Genomic DNA, 19,317 nt, shown 5'->3' on the forward strand with positions numbered 1-19,317 from the left:
AGGAGCTGCATATGGCGGCACTCCCATCACTAGGGTCCTCTCCCGATATGGAGTAATAATAATGTAATAGCAAATACCTCGGAGAGCGCAGTTTGGGTCAGTGGTTCCGGGGGCAGCGCTGCACTGGGCCGGATCGCTCCTAGCACCTGATCTCTGCGCCTGCACTCCTCCGATGCTGCAGAGGACAAGCCGCCTCCTGGAGCCGCACCTGGGAGCGCAGAGTTCGGGTCAGTGGTTCCGGGGGCAGCGCTGCACTGGGCCGGATCGCTCCTAGCACCTGATCTCTGCGCCTGCGCTCCTCCGATGCTGCAGAGGACAAGCCGCCTCCTGGAGCCGCACCTGGGAGCGCAGAGTTTGGGTCAGTGGTTCCGGGGGCAGCGCTGCACTGGGCCGGATCGCTCCTAGCACCTGATGCCTGCACTCCTCCGATGCTGCAGAGGACAAGCCGCCTCCTGGAGCCGCACCTGAGAGTGCAGAGTTCGGGTCAGTGGTTCTGGGGGCAGGGCTGCACTGGGCCGGATCGCTCCTAGCACCTGATCTCTGCGCCTGCGCTCCTCCGATGCTGCAGAGGACAAGCCGCCTCCTGGAGCCACACCTGGGAGCGCAGAGTTCGCGTCAGTGGTTCCAGGGGGCAGCGCTGCACTGGGCCGGATCGCTCCTAGCACCTGATCTCTGCGCTCCTCCGATGCTGCAGAGGACAAGCCGCCTCCTGGAGCCGCACCTGGGAGCGCAGAGTTTGGGTCAGTGGTCCTGGGGGGCAGCGCTGCACTGGGCCGGATCGCTCCTAGCACATGATCTCTGCGCCTGCACTCCTCTGATGCTGCAGAGGACAAGCCGCCTCCTGGAGCCGTACCTGGGAGCGCAGAGTTTGGGTCAGTGGTCCTGGGGGGCAGCGCTGCACTGGGCCGGATCGCTCCTAGCACCAGATGCCTGCGCTCCTCCGATGCTGCAGAGGACAAGCCGCCTCCTGGAGCCGCACCTGAGAGTGCAGAGTTCGGGTCAGTGGTTCTGGGGGCAGGGCTGCACTGGGCCGGATCGCTCCTAGCACCTGATCTCTGCGCCTGCGCTCCTCCGATGCTGCAGAGGACAAGCCGCCTCCTGGAGCCACACCTGGGAGCGCAGAGTTCGCGTCAGTGGTTCCAGGGGGCAGCGCTGCACTGGGCCGGATCGCTCCTAGCACCTGATCTCTGCGCTCCTCCGATGCTGCAGAGGACAAGCCGCCTCCTGGAGCCGCACCTGGGAGCGCAAAGTTCGGGTCAGTGGTCCTGGGGGGCTCTGGGTGCGGTGAGCTGTAGCCACATTCAGATCGGCCCAATGTCCGGGAGATGATCAGTGCGGCCACAGCACAATCTGCAGATCCAGACTCTGACGGTCAGTCTCGGTTTTCTGCCTTAGATTTCTGTGTAAACTTCTTATTTTCCACATATTAAAGGGAACCCGTCATCAGAAATTCAGCTTGAAACCTATAAGTGCCCCCCTCTGCGGCTCCGGGCTGATTCTAGCAGGTTCCTGCACTTTTTGTGGCCCCTTTTAAACCAAATTAAATACTTTATAAACTTGTACCTTTTGCTATGTAAATCTTGTAAATCGTCCATGGGGGTGGGCTCTCTGCTGACCGTTGCTGTTCCTCCTACACACTGACGCCGTCCCCCCACGCTCCATTTCATCCATCAGGACGCCGCCCACTGCGCCCGAGGTGCCGCCCACGCCAGGATCGCTGGTGACGTGTGTCACAAGCACGAGGTTATGGGCGGCGCTTTGATTGCATCGCAAGTGCCCGCCCATAACCTCGTGACCGCACTTTCCCCCACTGCCTCCAGCCTTCTGCGCAAGCGCTCGCCGGCCAAATGACCTGACGTCACCTCCTTCCCATCTTACCCTGCAGCACGGCAAGATGGGAAAGAGGTGACGTCGGGTCATCTGGCCAGCAAGCGCGCAGAACGCTGGAGGAAGAGGGGAAAGTGCGGTCACGAGGTTATGGGCGGCATTTGCTGATGACACAGCACCGCCCATAACCTTGTGCCTGCGCAAAACGTCACCAGTGGTCACACGTGCACACAGTGCACAGTCCTGCTACAGTCGCACAGCGCATGCGCGGGACCACGGGTGCCCAGGGGCAGCGTCCTGAGATATATGAAATTCAGCGTTGGGGGGCGGCGTAAATCTGCTGGAGGAACAGCAACGGTCAGCAGAGAGCCCGCCCCCATGGACGATTTACAACATTTACATAGCAAAAGGTACAAGTTTATAAAGTATTTAATTTGGTTTAAAAAGGGCCATAAAAAGTAAAGGAACCTGCTAGAATCAGCCCAGGAGCTGCAGAGGGGGAGACTTTTAGGTTTAAAGCAAAATTTCTGATGACGGGTTCCCTTTAACCCCCACAGTCCTGTCCTTTTCTGTAAAGCTCCTTGAAAGAGACATAAGCAGATGTGTCCCCATATATACTGTATGTATGTATGTATATATATATAATGTCACATTCCCGCCTCTCCGTACTGTCACTAATGACCCTGGTGCTTTGCTTCCTCCCTCAGAACATGGTGGACTTCGTGTTTGCGGTTGATGACCCCGTCACGTGGCACACAATGAACCTGATGCAGAACCGCAGTCACTACTCCGCGCTGAAATATCTGGGACCAAAGAAGATCAGTCACATCCAGGAGGAGCACGGCGCCGGGGTGTACTACAACACGCTGGTGCCGTGCGATGGGAAGGTGGGTGCGGTGCGAGGGGAAGGTGGGTGCGGCAGGAGGGGAAGGCGGGTGCGTCGCGAGGGGAAGGCGGGGTGCGGCGGGAGGGGAAGGCGGGTGCGGCGGGAGAGGAAGGCGGGTGCGGCGGGAGGGGAAGGCGGGTGCGGCGGGAGGGGAAGGCGGGTGCGGCGGGAGGGGAAGGCGGGTGCGGCGGGAGGGGAAGGCGGGTGCGGCGCGAGGGGAAGGCGGGTGCGGCGCGAGGGGACGGCGGGTGCTGTGGGAGGCGACGGCGGGTGCGGTGCATGGGGAAGGGGGTGCCGGCTCGCCCGGACGCTGCGGCTCCTGCTGCCTTGTGTTATCTCTTTTGCTGTAATTCTCATCATCACCGTTTTGACGTCTTTGTGACTTTTCTGCTCTTTTATGACATGTAGGACAGCGGGGTTTAGTTTTTGGTTTATGTTTTGTCCAGTTATTTTTTTTCTTGGGGCGTTGACCTTGTGGGATAAGTATCATGATGCTGTTAGGTCAGATCCCCCCCCGAGCCCACCTGCAGCATTGGTAACTTGTAAAATCCTCCTCCAGACGCTGACATTGCAGGGAATTGTCAGAGTCCGAGCTTTGTAGCCAGACACCGGCTGCACCTCACGTGTCCGACCGCGGCCGGTGCCGGGACCTTCACTTGGGGTTTCATAGTTTCATAGTTTTTAAGGTTGAAGGGAGACTCTAAGTCCATCTAGTTCAACCCGTAGCCTAACATGTTGATCCAGAGGAAGGCAAAAAAAACCCAATGTGTCAAATAAGCTCCAATGGGGAAAAAAATTCCTTCCTGACTCCACATCCGGCAATCAGACTAGTTCCCTGGATCAACACCCTGTCATAAAATCCAATATACATAACTGGTAATATTATATTTTTCAATTAATGCGATCAGGCTCTGCTTAAATTTTACTTGTGAATCCCTCAATACAACATCATACGGCAGAGAGCTCCATAGTCTCTCTGCTCGTACAGTAAAGAATCCTCATCTGTGATTATGATTAAACATTCTTTCCTCAAGACGTAGCGGATGCCCCCGTGTTCCAGTCGCAGGCCTAGGTGTAAAGAGATCTTTGGAAAGGTCTCTGTACTGTCCCCTCATATATTTATACATTGTGATTAGATCCCCCTAAGCCTTTGTTTTTCCTAACTAACTAACCCCAAGTTTAATAACCTGTCTTGGTGTTGCAGCCCACCCATTCCTCTAATAATCTAGGTCGCTCTTCTATCTACCTGTAAGATTATGCTATTTATAACCTTCTATACTTTTGCTAACAAGAAATGCATCCATTCCTCTCTTAAATTCATTCAGTGAGTTGGCCATCACCACTTCCTCAGGAAGAGAGTTCCAGAGCCTCACTGCTCTTACCGTGAAGAACCCTCTTCTATGCTGATGTAGGAATTTTCTTTCCTCCAATCGAAAAGAATGCCCCCTTGTTCTTGTCATAGTCCTTGGTACAAACAGATCATGGGAGAGATCTCTATATGGCCCTCTGATATATTTGTACATATTTATTAGGTCTCCCCTAAGTCTTCTCTTTTCTAGAGTAAATAGACCTAATTTTGATAGCCTTTCCGTGTATTGTAATGCACCCATTCCATTTATTATTTTAGTAGCCCGCCTCTGAACCCTTTCAAGTTCAGTAATGTCTTTCTTCAGCACCGGCGCCCAAAATTGCACACAATACTCCAAGTGTGGTCTGACGAGTGATTTGTACAGAGGGAGAATGATGTTTTCATCTCGTGCCCCCAGACCTCTTCTAATGCATCCCATCACCCTATTTGCTTTGGTGGCTGCTGCCTGACACTGGGCACTCCAATTTAGATTCTTATTCACTAAGATGCCTAAGTCTTTTTCCATGTCTGATTTCCCCAGCAGTTTCCCATTTAGTAAGTAATCGTAGCATCTGTTTCTCCTTCCCATGTGCATAACCTTACACTTATCTGTGTTAAACCTCATTTGCCATTTTTCAGCCCAATTCTCCAATTTACTCAAATCCATCTGTAGTTGCAAACTGTCCTCCTTTGTGTTAACTACCTTACATAGTTTTGTATCATCTGCAAATACTGATATTTTACTCTGTAAACCATCCACCAGATCATTAATAAATATATTAAATAGTAGGGGGCCCAATACAGACCCCTGTGGCACCCCACTAGTAACCCTGGCCCAATCTGAGTATGCACCATTAATAACCACTCTTTGTTTTCTACCACTAAGCCAGCTACCTACCCATCTACACACATTTTCCCCGAGCCCAAGCTTTCTCATTTTACTTAGCAGTCTTTTATGTGGGACAGTGTCAAATGCTTTACCGAAGTCGAGATAAATGACATCCAATGATTCTCCTCGGTCCATGTGAGAGCTTACATCCTCATAGAAGCTGATCAGGTTAGTTTGACAGGAGCGATCCTTCATAAATCCATGTTGATATGGAGTTAAACAGTTATTAACATTGGGACATTCCATAATAGTATCCCTTAAAAACCCTTCAAACATTTTACCCACAACAGATGTTAAGCTTACCGGCCTATAGTTTCCAGGTTCCCTTTTGCACCCTTTTTTGAATATTGGTACCACATTTGCCGCCAATCCAGTGGAACAGACCCAGTTTCTATAGAGTCTTTAAATAAAAGGAATAGAGGCCTGTCTATCACATTACTTAACTCCCTTAATACCCGAGGGTGAATGCCATCAGGGCCTGGTGATTTGTCAATTTTAATGTTACTAAGTCGGTTCTGCACTTCTTCCTGGGTTAGGCAGGTCATACTTAATGGGGCATTTACATGATCACTCTGCATTTCCCCTGGCATATGCTTTTCCTGTGTGAACACAGTTGAGAAAAAAGTATTTAAAACATTTGCTTTTCCCACATCGCTTTCTATGATTTTACCCTCATTATTCTTTAAAGGGCCAACACCATCAATTTTAATCTTTCTTCGTCGCTCCATTGGGAGACCCAGACGATTGGGTGTATAGCTACTGCCTCCGGAGGCCACACAAAGCATTACACTAAAAAGTGTAAGGCCCCTCCCCTTCTGGCTATACACCCCCAGTGGGATCACTGGCTCACCAGTTTTCAAGCTTTGTGCGAAGGAGGCACACATCCATGCATAGCTCCACTGTTTAGTCAGCAGTAGCTGCTGACTATGTCGGATGGAAGAAAAGAGGGCCCATATGGGGCCCCCAGCATGCTCCCTTCTCACCCCACTTGCGGTTTGTAAGGTTGAGGTACCTATTGCTGGTACGGAGGCTGGAGCCCACATGCTGTTTTCCTTCCCCATCCCCCTGAGGGGCTCTGAGGAAGTGGGATCTTTCCGGCCACCAAGCCCTGAGGCCGGGCTCCATCCACAGACCCATTGAACCTGCTGGATGTGGAGCGGGAGTGCCGTTCAGGGACAAGGCCCTGCAACTTTCAGGTACTCTGTGTCCCCGTATGGCAGGCCACGCACACTCCAGGCTTGCTGGGTGTGCTAGTGCGCCGGGGACTGTAGCGCTGTGCGCTGGGCTTATAGTCCCTGCAGATTACTGGGGGACTTTACGTGTGGGGACCGCCGCGCCGACCGCCCCTGGAGCGGCGGCGCAGCTGCGACTTGTAGTGCGCCGGGGACGCGCCGACCGCGCTTTTACGGCGGCGGCGCTTCTAACTTTAGTCCCCGGCTTTTGCGGCCTAGCGCCGCTTCGTTCCCGCCCCCACCCTGTCACTCAGGGAAGGGGAGACACGCTGTTCTATAGCAGCGCCGAGGGCTGGAGCCTTATTTGCATTCTCCAGCCCCCTTCACTAGACACAGTGGGCGCCGGGTTCCCGCTCTTGTCTCGGGCACGCCCTCGGCCCGCCCCTCTCCTCTGGACGCCGGCAGCCATTCCGGCACGCAGAGCGGGAAAACGGAGACAAGCGCTGAGCTACCAGCACAGGATTCCGGCGCCACACACCCGCTTTTGTGCGGGCGGTAAGCGGCAACTAAAGTGCTGACCCACTAATGCCGAAGTGTCCTGTTGTACGTTTGTACGGTCGCTATTCAGGATGCAGACCTAGAAACAGCAGCAAAAGATCAGGGGTGCTAAAGCACAGACTCTATATGCTGCTTGTCTTGCATGTGCTGCAGTGTCATGTGTCCTTTATGCTTGTATGCTTTACATTGCACTGTAAGGGCTATTCTTGGCTGTCTACCCGCCTAGATGGCTAGACAGCGGCAGCAAACAGCAATGGTGCTAAGGCACAAGCTTTCAATGCTGCTTGGATTGCATGTACTGCAGAGTTTATTTTCATGCTTGTACATTCACTGCATGTCGCTATTCTTGGCTAATGCTCCTTGATGACTAGACAACAGCAGCAGAAAAGCAAGGGTGCTAAGGCACAAGCTTTCAATGCTGCTTGGATTGCATGTGCTGCAGTGGTTATTTTCATGCTTGTATGCTATACATTCACTGTATGTCGCTTTTCTTGGCTAATGCTCATGAATAACTAGACAACGGCAGCAGAAAAGCAAAGGTGCCAAGGCACAGGCTTTCTATGCTCCTTGTACTGCATGTGCTGAAGTGTTTATTGTACTTCATGCTTGTATGCTATACATTGCACTGTACGGTCGCTATTCTTGGCTAATGCTCCTAGATGGCTAGACAGCAACAGCAAAAAAAAAAAAAAAAAAAAGCATGGGTGCCAAGGCACAGGCTTTCTATGCTGCTTGTACTGCATGCGATACTGTTCCAGGACCCCCAGTGTGTGCAATTACTCAACGGGGTCTCTGCTACAGGTGGCCAAAAGAACCACCTGTGATCCCTGTCCAGGGACAGGGACGGAGTTGCAGTTTCCGCTGATATATTGTCTGTGACTATGACTAACATCTTACAGACTTTGCAGTCCAGACAGACCTTGGGCAATGTTGATTCGATGCCCCTGGCCACCCTGATTTCGAAACAAATCATGGCTCCAGGAGGGTCCCATGCATCCCAGGGTGCAGGCTCTGACACGGATGACAGTCCCAGACGGCCTAAGCGAGCTCCCTAAGAACGGCCCTCGACTTCATCACAGTACTCTCTGTATGATGAGGCAGACGTAGCTGTTCAGGACTCTGATCCTGAGACCGCTCTCAATCCGGATACACCGGATGGGGACGCTATAGTGAATAATCTTATAGCGGCCATCAATGGAAGGTTGGGTATTTCTCCCTCAACTCCTCCAGTGGAGGGGTCAGCTTCACAGCAGAAGAAATCCCTATTTCGGTATCTCAAGCGTATATTGAGTACTTTTCTGGTCACTCTGACTCCAGAGAAGCAGTCCAGGAACACCACGCTTATCCCGATAAGCGTTTCTCCAACCGTATTGAGGATACGCGTTGTCTCTTCCCCCCTGACGTGCTCAAGCGCTCCAAGGGTGGATCCCCCAATCTCCAGGCTTGCGGCTAGATCTATAGTTGCAGTGGAAGATGGGACTTCACTTAAAGATGCCATTGACAGACAGATAGCCCTCTGGTTGCAATCTGTCTATGAAGCTATCGGCGGGTCGGTTGCCCCGGCATTCGCAGCCATAGAGGCACTCCAAGCTATTTCAGCTAGTATTGCGCAGAGGGACGCGGTCACATGTACATCTTGGCCGCAGTAGCGTCCTTCACCTCGCAATGTCGGCATTGCGACTCAAGCTGTTTATGCTGTCCTGGACTCTACGAGCCGTACGTCAGTGGCGTCCGCCAACTCCGTGTTGTTACGCTCCTAGTGTTAAGGGATTGGAGCAGATGCTGCTTCCACAAAAGTGCTTAACCAGATTGCCTTTATCTAGTGACACACTGTTTCGTGAGCGGTTGGATTAAATCATTCAACTGTCCAAGGGTACGGATTCTTCCTTACCCCAGCTATCAAACAAGACCCATCAGGAGAAGGGACAGTCGAGGTTTCGGTCCTTCCCAGGCTCGGGCACGTCCCAATTGCCCTCGTCCAACAGGACTCAAAAGGCTCAGAGGGGCGCAGGTTCCTGGCGGGCTCAATCACGCCCGGAGAAGGCAGCCGGAGGAACCGCTACCGAGGCGGTTTTCCTCATGACTTTCAGCCCTCTCTCTCCGCATCCGCGGTCGGTGGCAGACTCCCCCGCTTTAGCGACATTTAACTGCCACAGGTCAATGGCCGGTGGGTGAGAGACAGTTTGTCGCAAAAACTTCCTCACCGGCCGAGCCGAGGCTCTTCCGCAGGCAGTAGGAGTCGTAATCCCGGTTCCTCCTCAGGAACAAGAGACTCTTTTTACTCCGTTCTGGTCGGGGTGACAAAATAGGACGACTCCTTCCGTTCCATTCTAGACCTTAAACTGCTCAACAAGCACGTGAAAACCAGGCGGTTCCGGATGGAATCCCTCCGCTCCGGCATTGCCTCAATGTCTCAAGGAGATTTCCTAGCATCAATAGACATCAGGATGCTTATCTCCACGTGCCGATTGCTCCAGAGCACCGGCGTTTGCTACGATTCGTTATTGAAGACGAGCATCTTCGGTTCGTAGCCCTACCCTTCGGTCTGGCGACAGCACCACGGGTTTTCACCAAGTTCATGGCAGCAGTGGGACCACTCCCGCACTCTCAGGGTCACCCTGTGATCCCTTACTTAGACCATCTACTTGTCAAGGCACTCTTTTAAGAGGCATGCCAACACAGCCTGAACATGGCGCTGGAGACTTCCCAGAGTTTCGGGTGGGTCCTCAACTTTTCAAAGTTAAACCCAATCGCTGGCATATCTTAGCTTGGGGTTTCACACTCTCTCAGCGATGGTGAAGCTTCCACTGGACAAACAGCGGTCACTACAGACGGGGGTGCAGTCTCTCCTTCAAGGAGACACCTCATCCAGAGGCAGTCCCTTTCACGCAGTTTCATCTGCGTCCACTTCAATAGAACATTCTTCGCTAATGGGAGGGGAAGTCGATGTCCCTACACAGGAACGTTCCCCTTTTCTCAGACGATCAAGGACTCTCTTCAGAGGAGTCCACTCTTCAGATCAATTGTCTGGAGCTCTGGGCAGTGTATATTGCCCTGCAAGACTTCCTGCAGTGGCTGGAAGGCAAACAGATCCGAATTCAGTCGGACAATCCACAGCGGTGGCATACATCAACCACCAAGGCGGACTACGCAGTCGGCGAGCCTCCCAGGAAGTCCGCCGGATTCTGCTAGGGGTGGAAGACAGAGCATACACCATATCCGCAGTTCACATCCCGAGCGTAGAAAACTGGGAAGCAGACTTCCTCAGTCACCAGGGCGTGGACGCAGGAGAATGGTCTCTGCACCCGGACGGGTTTCACAAATCGGCACAACGGCAAGGTCCCGGTTTTCATGACGATCAAAGAGCTCTGGCGACAGGCATCTCACGGTCAGTCAACCGTGGGCACTACCAGACCGGCCAGACTTACTGTCCTAAGGGCCGTTTTTCCATCTGAATTCTACGGCCCTGAACCTACTGTGCGGCCATTGCGTCCTAGATCCTAGTGTCCTCAGGATTATCCCTAGGGGTCGTTGCCACCATGAGACAGGCTATGAAGCCCACGTCTGCTAAGATCTACCACGGAAGTGGAAGATTTTCTTTTACTGGTGCTCTGTACAAGGAGTGTCCCCCTGGCCATTGGCATTGCCTACTTTTCTTTCCTTCCTGCAATCTGGGTTGGAAAAGGGCTTGTCGCTCGGCTCCCTTAAAGGGCAAGTCTCGGCGCTATTGGTGTTTTTTCAGAAGCGTCTAGCACGACGTCCGCAGGTACGCACGTTCCTGCAGGGGGTTTGTCATATCGTCCCCCCGTACGAGCGGCCGTTAGATCCATGGGATCTGAACAGGGTACTAGTTGCTCTCCAGAAGCCGCCTTTCGAGTCTCTGACGTATGTTTCACTCTCTCGACTATCACAGAAAGTGGCCTTTCTGGTAGCGATCACGTCTCTTCGGAGAGTGTCTGAGCTAGCAGCGCTGTCATCCAAGGCTCCCTTCCTGGTGGTCCACCAGGACAAGGTAGTGCTGCGCCCCATTCAGGAGTTTCTCCATAAGGTAGTATCCTCGTTTCATATTAATCAGGATATCTCCTTACCTTCCTTTTGTCCTCATCCGGTTCACCGGTATGAAAAGGATTTACATTTGTTAGATCTGATGAGAGCACTCAGAATCTACATTTCCCGCACGGCGCCCCTGCGCCGCTCTGATGCACTCTTTGTCCTTGTCGCTGGCCAACGCAAGGGGTCGCAGGCTTCTAAAGCCACCCTGGCTCGATGGATCAAAGAACCAATTCTGGAAGCCTACCGTTCTGCGGGGCTTCCGGTTCCTTCAGGGCTGAAGGCCCAGTCAACCAGAGCCGTGGGTGCGTCCTGGGCATTACGACACCAGGCTTCGGCTCAACGAGTGTACCAGGCAGCTACCTGGTCGAGTTTGCACACTTTCACCAAACATTATCAGGTGCATACCTATGCTTCGGCGGACGCCAGCCTAGGTAGAAGAGTCCTGCAGGCGGCAGTGGCCTCCTCATAGAGGAGGGCTGTCTTGCAGCTCTAACTTGAGGTATTTTGTTACCCACCCAGGGACAGCTTTTGGACGTCCCAATCGTCTGGGTCTCCCAATGGAGCGACGAAGAAGAAGGGAATTTTGTTACTTACCGTAAATTCCTTTTCTTCTAGCTCCTATTGGGAGACCCAGCACCCGCCCTGTTGTCCTTCGGGATTTTTGGTTGGTTTTTCGGGTCCACATGTTGTTCATGTTGAATGGTTTTCAGTTCTCCGATGTTTCTTGCTTTTGCACTAAAACTGGTGAGCCAGTGATCCCACTGGGGGTGTATAGCCAGAAGGGGAGGGGCCTTACACTTTTTAGTGTAATGCTTTGTGTGGCCTCCGGAGGCAGTGCTATACACCCAATCGTCTGGGTCTCCCAATAAGAGCTAGAAGAAAAGGAATTTACGGTAAGTAACAAAATTCCCTTCTTTTTCTGTTTATATAATTAAAGAATAGTTTGGGATTTCTTTTGCTTTCCTTAGCAATGAGTCTCTCAGTTTCTACTTTTGCTAAATATATTTGTTTTTTACACATTTTATTTTTTTCTCTATATATTTTTAATGCTTCCTCGCTGCCTTCTTGTTTTAGCTTTTTAAATGCCTTTTTCTTATTATTCATTGCCCCTTTTACATCCTTATTAAGCCACATTGGTTTTCTCCTGTTCCTAGCCCTTTTATTTCCGTATGGTATGGCTCGCTCGCAGTGGCTGTTTAATACCGATTTAAAAATTTCCCACTTATTTTCTGTGCTCCCATTTTTGAGGACATTGTCCCAATCAATTTGGCGAAGGTCTTCTCTAAGTTGATCAAACTTTGCTTTCCTGAAATTCAGCGTTTTTGTAACCCCCCTCCAAGGCCCCTTACTGAAGGACAAGTGGAATTGTATTACATTGTGGTCACTGTTCCCTAGGCGCCCATCCACTCGTACGTCTGTTATTCTATCTGGCCTGTTGCTTAAAATTAAGTCCAGAAGGGCTGCCCCTCTATCCGGCCTCCAGAAGGGCTGTCCCTCTATCTGGCCTCCAGAAGGGCTGCCCCTCTATCCGGCCTCCAGAAGGGCTGCCCCTCTATCCGGCCTCCAGAAGGGCTGCCCCTCTATCCGGCCTTCAGAAGGGCTGTCCCTCTATCCGGCCTTCAGAAGGGCTGTCCCTCTATCCGGCCTTCAGAAGGGCTGCCCCTCTATCCGGCCTCCAGAAGGGCTGCCCCTCTATCCGGCCTCCAGAAGGGCTGTCCCTCTATCCGGCCTCCAGAAGGGCTGTCCCTCTATCCGGCCTTCAGAAGGGCTGTCCCTCTATCCGGCCTCCAGAAGGGCTGCCCCTCTATCCGGCCTCCAGAAGGGCTGCCCCTCTATCCGGCCTCCAGAAGGGCTGTCCCTCTATCTGGCCTCCAGAAGGGCTGCCCCTCTATCCGGCCTCCAGAAGGGCTGCCCCTCTATCCGGCCTCCAGAAGGGCTGCCCCTCTATCCGGCCTTCAGAAGGGCTGTCCCTCTATCTGGCCTCCAGAAGGGCTGTCCCTCTATCCGGCCTCCAGAAGGGCTGCCCCTCTATCCGGCCTCCAGAAGGGCTGTCCCTCTATCCGGCCTCCAGAAGGGCTGCCCCTCTATCTGGCCTCCAGAAGGGCTGTCCCTCTATCTGGCCTCCAGAAGGGCTGCCCCTCTAGTTGGGCCCGGCACAAGTTGGGACAGATAATTATCCTTAGTTACTGACAGAAGCCGGTTTCCTTTCTGAGATACGCAGGTTTCAGTTTCCCAGTCTATATCGGGGTAATTGAAGTCCCCCATAATAATCACCTCATTGTGATTTGCTGCTTTGTCTATTTGTTTCAATAATACATTTTCAGTGGTTTCTGTTATATTTGGTGGCTTATAACAAACCCCTATGAGGATTTTATTAGTTTTCCCTCCTTGTATCTCCACCCATAGAGACTCCACCTCTTCATTTCCCTCTTGAATATCTTCTCTTGGTCTGGGCTTTAAACTGGACTTTATATATAGACAGACTCCACCCCCTGGACTTTATATATAGACAGACTCCACCCCCTGGACTTTATATATAGACAGACTCCACCCCCTTTCCTTTTTTTACGATCCCTCCTAAACAATTCATATCCTTGCAGGTTAGCCGCCCAGTCATAACTATCATCTAACCATGTCTCAGTTATTCCTACTATGTCGTATTTTTCCTCATACATTACCAGCTCCAGTTCCTCCATCTTATTGGTCAGGCTTCTTGCATTGGTCAGCATGCAGGAAAGAAGTTTTGCTCCCCTTTTCTCAGCTTCCTTCTTAGTACCCTGTCTTGGGTCCTCTTTACGGCATCTAGTATCCTTGATTAGTTTGTCCTTCTGCTGCATGTTCTTGTCTGCTGTCTTTTCTCCCATCCCCTCTTCTTCTGGTGTAATGCCCTCCTGATGAGTGTGGCAAGCCTTCTGCTGAACGTGTGTTTCCCAGGTTTTGTGAGGTGTATCCCGTCTCTTGCGAGAAGTCCATCGTAGAGGTAATTCACTCCATGGTCTAAGAATCCAAATCCTTGCTGCCGGCACCACCGTCGTAGCCAGTTGTTCAAATCTAGTATCCTATTCCATCTTCTGACACCATGGCCATCGACTGGGAGGATTGATGAGAAAACAACCTGTATGTTCCGTTCCTTTATTTTCTTCCCCAGAATTTCAAAGTCTTCACAAATAGTTGGCAGATCATTTATTGCCGTGTCGTTTGTTCCTACATGTATCAATAGGAACGGGTATTCGTCCTTGGATCCGAGGATAGTTGGTATCCTGTTGGCCACATCCTTGATTTTTGCTCCCGGGAGGCAGCATACTTCTCGTGCGGTTATGTCCGGCCTGCAGATAGTTGGTATCCTGTTGGCCACATCCTTGATTTTTGCTCCCGGTAGGCAGCATACTTCTCATGCGGTTATGTCCGGCCTGCAGATAGTTGGTATCCTGTTGGCCACATCCTTGATTTTTGCTCCCGGTAGGCAGCATACTTCTCGTGCGGTTATGTCCGGCCTGCAGATAGTTGGTATCCTGTTGGCCACATCCTTGATTTTTGCTCCCGGTAGGCAGCATACTTCTCGTGCGGTTATGTCCGGCCTGCAGATAGTTGGTATCCTGTTGGCCACATCCTTGATTTTTGCTCCCGGTAGGCAGCATACTTCTCATGCGGTTATGTCCGGCCTGCAGATAGTTGGTATCCTGTTGGCCACATCCTTGATTTTTGCTCCAGGGAGGCAGCATACTTCTCGTGCGGTTATGTCCGGCCTGCAGATAGTTGCCTCCGTGCCTCTTAGTAGTGAGTCGCCCATAACTACCACTCTTCTTTTCTTTCTGGACGCACGGCTTGTTGCTCCTGAGTGTTTTTCAGTGTCTTTTGTTTCTGCTTTTGTTGACAAAGTAACTTCTTTTGATGATACTGTGTCTTCTCCTGTAGAGACGGTATCATCCTGAGCTGTGCCATGTTCCTTCTCCAGCATGAGGGCTTCATATTGGTTGCTAAGCTGTGTGGGTGGTGCCGACCACTTGATCCGCCGGCTTCTTTTGATGATACTGTGTCTTCTCCTGTAGAGACGGTATCATCCTGAGCTGTGCCATGTTCCTTCTCCAGCATGAGGGCTTCATATTGGTTGTAAGCTGTGTGGGTGGTGCCGACCACTTGATCCGCTGGCTTCTTTTGGTCACATGTGTCCACTTTTCAGCCTCTGTATGTGTTCTGAAGCTTTTCTCACTTTCCATATCCTGAATGGCTGCTTCTGCCTCGTCCAAGAAGTCCTCATGTTCTTTAATTAGCTTCAGCGTTGCTCTTCTTTCCTCCAGTCCCTGCACCTTTTCCTCTAAGAGGGCAACAAGTTTGCACTTTTGACAGGTGAAGTTGAATTTCTTGTGCGGCAGATCCGTAAACATGTAGCATGTGTTGCAGGTGACCATGTGGATTTTCTTCTCTTCCATAATGCTGATGTAGCGTATGACAGGCGAAAGTCCTCAAACAGCGAGACCCGGCAAGTCCCAGCAATCGATCAGCTTACGGCGACTCTTCTCTTCTTAAACAGCTACAGTTATCACCACTATGAGATTGTGTTAAAACTATGCCACACTTATCTTCAGTCGCCTCCCTTTACTTCAGTACCTCGCACTCTCGTGCGCTGAGGTTTAGGTCTCTGGGTCTAATATGGGATTGCTGCTGCTTTATCATTTCAGCCCATGCCCCCCTCCCCCCACAAACAAACAACAAATAATAAAATGAGTAGTTTGATAAATAAATATAGTGCATCCGGTGCACGGGGCCCCCCGGGGAGTCCTCCGCTCCTCCGCTCCTCCGCTCCTCCGCTGGGCCAGTCCAAGTCTGAATGTGACCGTCCAGTGCAGAGGACAGACATGTGACGCTTCTTGATGAGATTGCAGTCACTATGCAGGGTATGCAGGGTGTACAGGGTATGCAGGGTATACAGCGTATGCAGGGTATGCAGGCTATGCAGGGTGTACAGGGTGTACAGGGTATACAGGGTATGCAGGGTATGCAGGGTATACAGGGTGTACAGGGTGTACAGGGTGTACAGGGTGTACAGGGTATGCAGGGTATACAGGGTGTACAGGGTGTACAGGGTGTACAGGGTATGCAGGGTATACAGGGTGTACAGGGTGTACAGGGTATGCAGGGTATACAGGGTGTACAGGGTATGCAGGGTATACAGCGTATGCAGGGTATGCAGGCTATACAGGGTGTACAGGGTATGCAGGGTGTACAGGGTGTACAGGGTGTACAGGATATGCAGGGTATACAGGGTGTACAGGGTGTACAGGGTATGCAGGGTATGCAGGGTATACAGGGTATACAGGGTGTACAGGGTATACAGGGTATACAGGGTATGCAGGGTATACAGGGTGTACAGGGTATGCAGGGTATACAGGGTGTACAGGGTGTACAGGGTGTACAGGGTATGCAGGGTGTACAGGGTGTACAGGGTGTACAGGGTATGCAGGGTATGCAGGGTATGCAGGGTGTACAGGGTGTACAGGGTATGCAGGGTGTACAGGGTGTACAGGGTATACAGGGTATGCAGGGTATGCAGGGTGTACAGGGTGTACAGGGTGTACAGGGTATGCAGGGTGTACAGGGTGTACAGGGTATACAGGGTGTACAGGGTGTACAGGGTATGCAGGGTGTGCAGGGTGTACAGGGTGTACAGGGTATACAGGGTATGCAGGGTGTACAGGGTATGCAGGGTATGCAGGGTGTACAGGGTGTACAGGGTGTACAGGGTATGCAGGGTATACAGGGTGTACAGGGTGTACAGGGTATGCAGGGTATACAGGGTGTACAGGGTGTACAGGGTATACAGCGTATGCAGGGTATACAGGGTGTACAGGGTATACAGGGTGTACAGGGTATACAGGGTGTACAGGGTATACAGGGTGTACAGGGTATGCAGGGTATACAGCGTATAAAGGGTATGCAGGGTGTACAGGGTATGCAGGGTGTACAGGGTATGCAGGGTGTACAGCGTATAAAGGGTATACAGGGTATGCAGGGTGTACAGGGTATACAGGGTATGCAGGGTATACAGGGTATGCAGGGTATACAGGGTATGCAGGGTATGCAGGGTATGCAGGGTATACAGGGTATGCAGGGTATACAGGGTATACAGGGTATGCAGGGTATGCAGGGTGTACAGGGTGTACAGGGTATGCAGGGTATGCAGGGTGTACAGGGTGTACAGGGTATGCAGGGTATACAGGGTGTACAGGGTATGCAGGGTATACAGGGTGTACAGGGTGTACAGGGTATACAGCGTATGCAGGGTATACAGGGTGTACAGGGTGTACAGGGTATACAGGGTGTACAGGGTATACAGGGTGTACAGGGTATACAGGGTGTACAGGGTATGCAGGGTGTACAGGGTATGCAGGGTGTACAGCGTATAAAGGGTATGCAGGGTGTACAGGGTATGCAGGGTGTACAGGGTATACAGGGTATGCAGGGTATACAGGGTATGCAGGGTATACAGGGTATGCAGGGTATGCAGGGTATGCAGGGTATACAGGGTATGCAGGGTATGCAGGGTATGCAGGGTATGCAGGGTATGCAGGGTATACAGGGTATGCAGGGTATACAGGGTATGCAGGGTATACAGGGTGTACAGGGTATGCAGGGTATACAGGGTATACAGGGTGTACAGGGTATACAGGGTGTACAGGGTATACAGGGTGTACAGGGTATACAGGGTGTACAGGGTATGCAGGGTATACAGCGTATAAAGGGTATGCAGGGTGTACAGGGTATGCAGGGTGTACAGGGTATGCAGGGTGTACAGCGTATAAAGGGTATGCAGGGTGTACAGGGTATGCAGGGTGTACAGGGTATGCAGGGTGTACAGGGTATGCAGGGTATGCAGGGTATGCAGGGTATGCAGGGTATGCAGGGTATACAGGGTATACAGGGTATGCAGGGTATGCAGGGTATACAGGGTATACAGGGTATGCAGGGTATGCAGGGTATGCAGGGTATACAGGGTATGCAGGGTATACAGGGTATGCAGGGTATACAGGGTATGCAGGGTATACAGGGTATACAGGGTATGCAGGGTATACAGGGTGTACAGGGTATACAGGGTGTACAGGGTGTACAGGGTATGCAGGGTATACAGCGTATAAAGGGTATGCAGGGTGTACAGGGTATGCAGGGTGTACAGGGTATGCAGGGTGTACAGCGTATAAAGGGTATGCAGGGTGTACAGGGTATGCAGGGTGTACAGGGTATGCAGGGTATACAGGGTATACAGGGTATGCAGGGTATGCAGGGTATGCAGGGTATGCAGGGTATACAGGGTATACAGGGTATACAGGGTATGCAGGGTATGCAGGGTATGCAGGGTATGCAGGGTATACAGGGTATGCAGGGTATACAGGGTATGCAGGGTATACAGGGTATACAGGGTATGCAGGGTATGCAGGGTATACAGGGTATGCAGGGTATACAGGGTGTACAGGGTATGCAGGGTATGCAGGGTATACAGGGTATGCAGGGTATACAGGGTATGCAGGGTATACAGGGTATGCAGGGTATGCAGGGTATACAGGGTGTACAGGGTATGCAGGGTATACAGGGTGTACAGGGTATACAGGGTGTACAGGGTATACAGGGTGTACAGGGTATACAGGGTGTACAGGGTATAAAGGGTATGCAGGGTGTACAGGGTATGCAGGGTGTACAGGGTATGCAGGGTGTACAGCGTATAAAGGGTATGCAGGGTGTACAGGGTGTGCAGGGTGTACAGGGTATGCAGGGTATACAGGGTATGCAGGGTATACAGGGTATGCAGGGTATACAGGGTATGCAGGGTATGCAGGGTATGCAGGGTATGCAGGGTATACAGGGTATGCAGGGTATACAGGGTGTACAGGGTATGCAGGGTATGCAGGGTATGCAGGGTATACAGGGTATGCAGGGTATACAGGGTATGCAGGGTATACAGGGTATGCAGGGTATGCAGGGTATACAGGGTGTACAGGGTATGCAGGGTATACAGGGTATGCAGGGTATACAGGGTATGCAGGGTATGCAGGGTGTACAGGGTGTACAGGGTGTACAGGGTATACAGGGTGTACAGGGTGTACAGGGTGTACAGGGTATGCAGGGTGTACAGGGTGTACAGGGTGTACAGGGTATACAGCGTATGCAGGGTATACAGGGTGTACAGGGTATGCAGGGTATACAGGGTATGCAGGGTATACAGGGTGTACAGGGTATGCAGGGTATGCAGGGTATGCAGGGTATGCAGGGTATGCAGGGTATGCAGGGTATGCAGGGTATACAGGGTATGCAGGGTGTACAGGGTATACAGGGTATGCAGGGTATGCAGGGTATGCAGGGTATACAGGGTATACAGGGTATACAGGGTATGCAGGGTATGCAGGGTATGCAGGGTATACAGGATATGCAGGGTATGCAGCGTATGCAGGGTATACAGCGTATGCAGGGTATACAGGGTATACAGGGTATGCAGGGTATGCAGGGTATACAGGGTGTACAGCGTATGCAGGGTATACAGGGTATGCAGGGTATACAGGGGTGTGAAGAGGGGAAATGCATCATCTTGTGTACA

At 51.8% G+C, this 19,317-nt stretch overlaps 1 protein-coding gene across 1 annotated transcript in view; it reads left to right on the forward strand.

Moving 5' to 3' along the window:
* The window catches only part of TAMM41 (TAM41 mitochondrial translocator assembly and maintenance homolog), a 60,531-nt gene that overhangs the window by 531 nt on the left and 40,683 nt on the right, over window positions 1–19,317 (forward strand). Inside the window, exon 2 of the mRNA XM_075320642.1 lies at window positions 2,535–2,714. Within this exon, the coding sequence (XP_075176757.1) occupies window positions 2,535–2,714 (180 nt within the window). The remainder of the gene's footprint in view (window positions 1–2,534; window positions 2,715–19,317) is intronic.

This window comes from Anomaloglossus baeobatrachus, chromosome 8 (genome assembly GCF_048569485.1).
Source record: "Anomaloglossus baeobatrachus isolate aAnoBae1 chromosome 8, aAnoBae1.hap1, whole genome shotgun sequence".
Classification (NCBI taxonomy): domain Eukaryota; kingdom Metazoa; phylum Chordata; class Amphibia; order Anura; family Aromobatidae; genus Anomaloglossus; species Anomaloglossus baeobatrachus.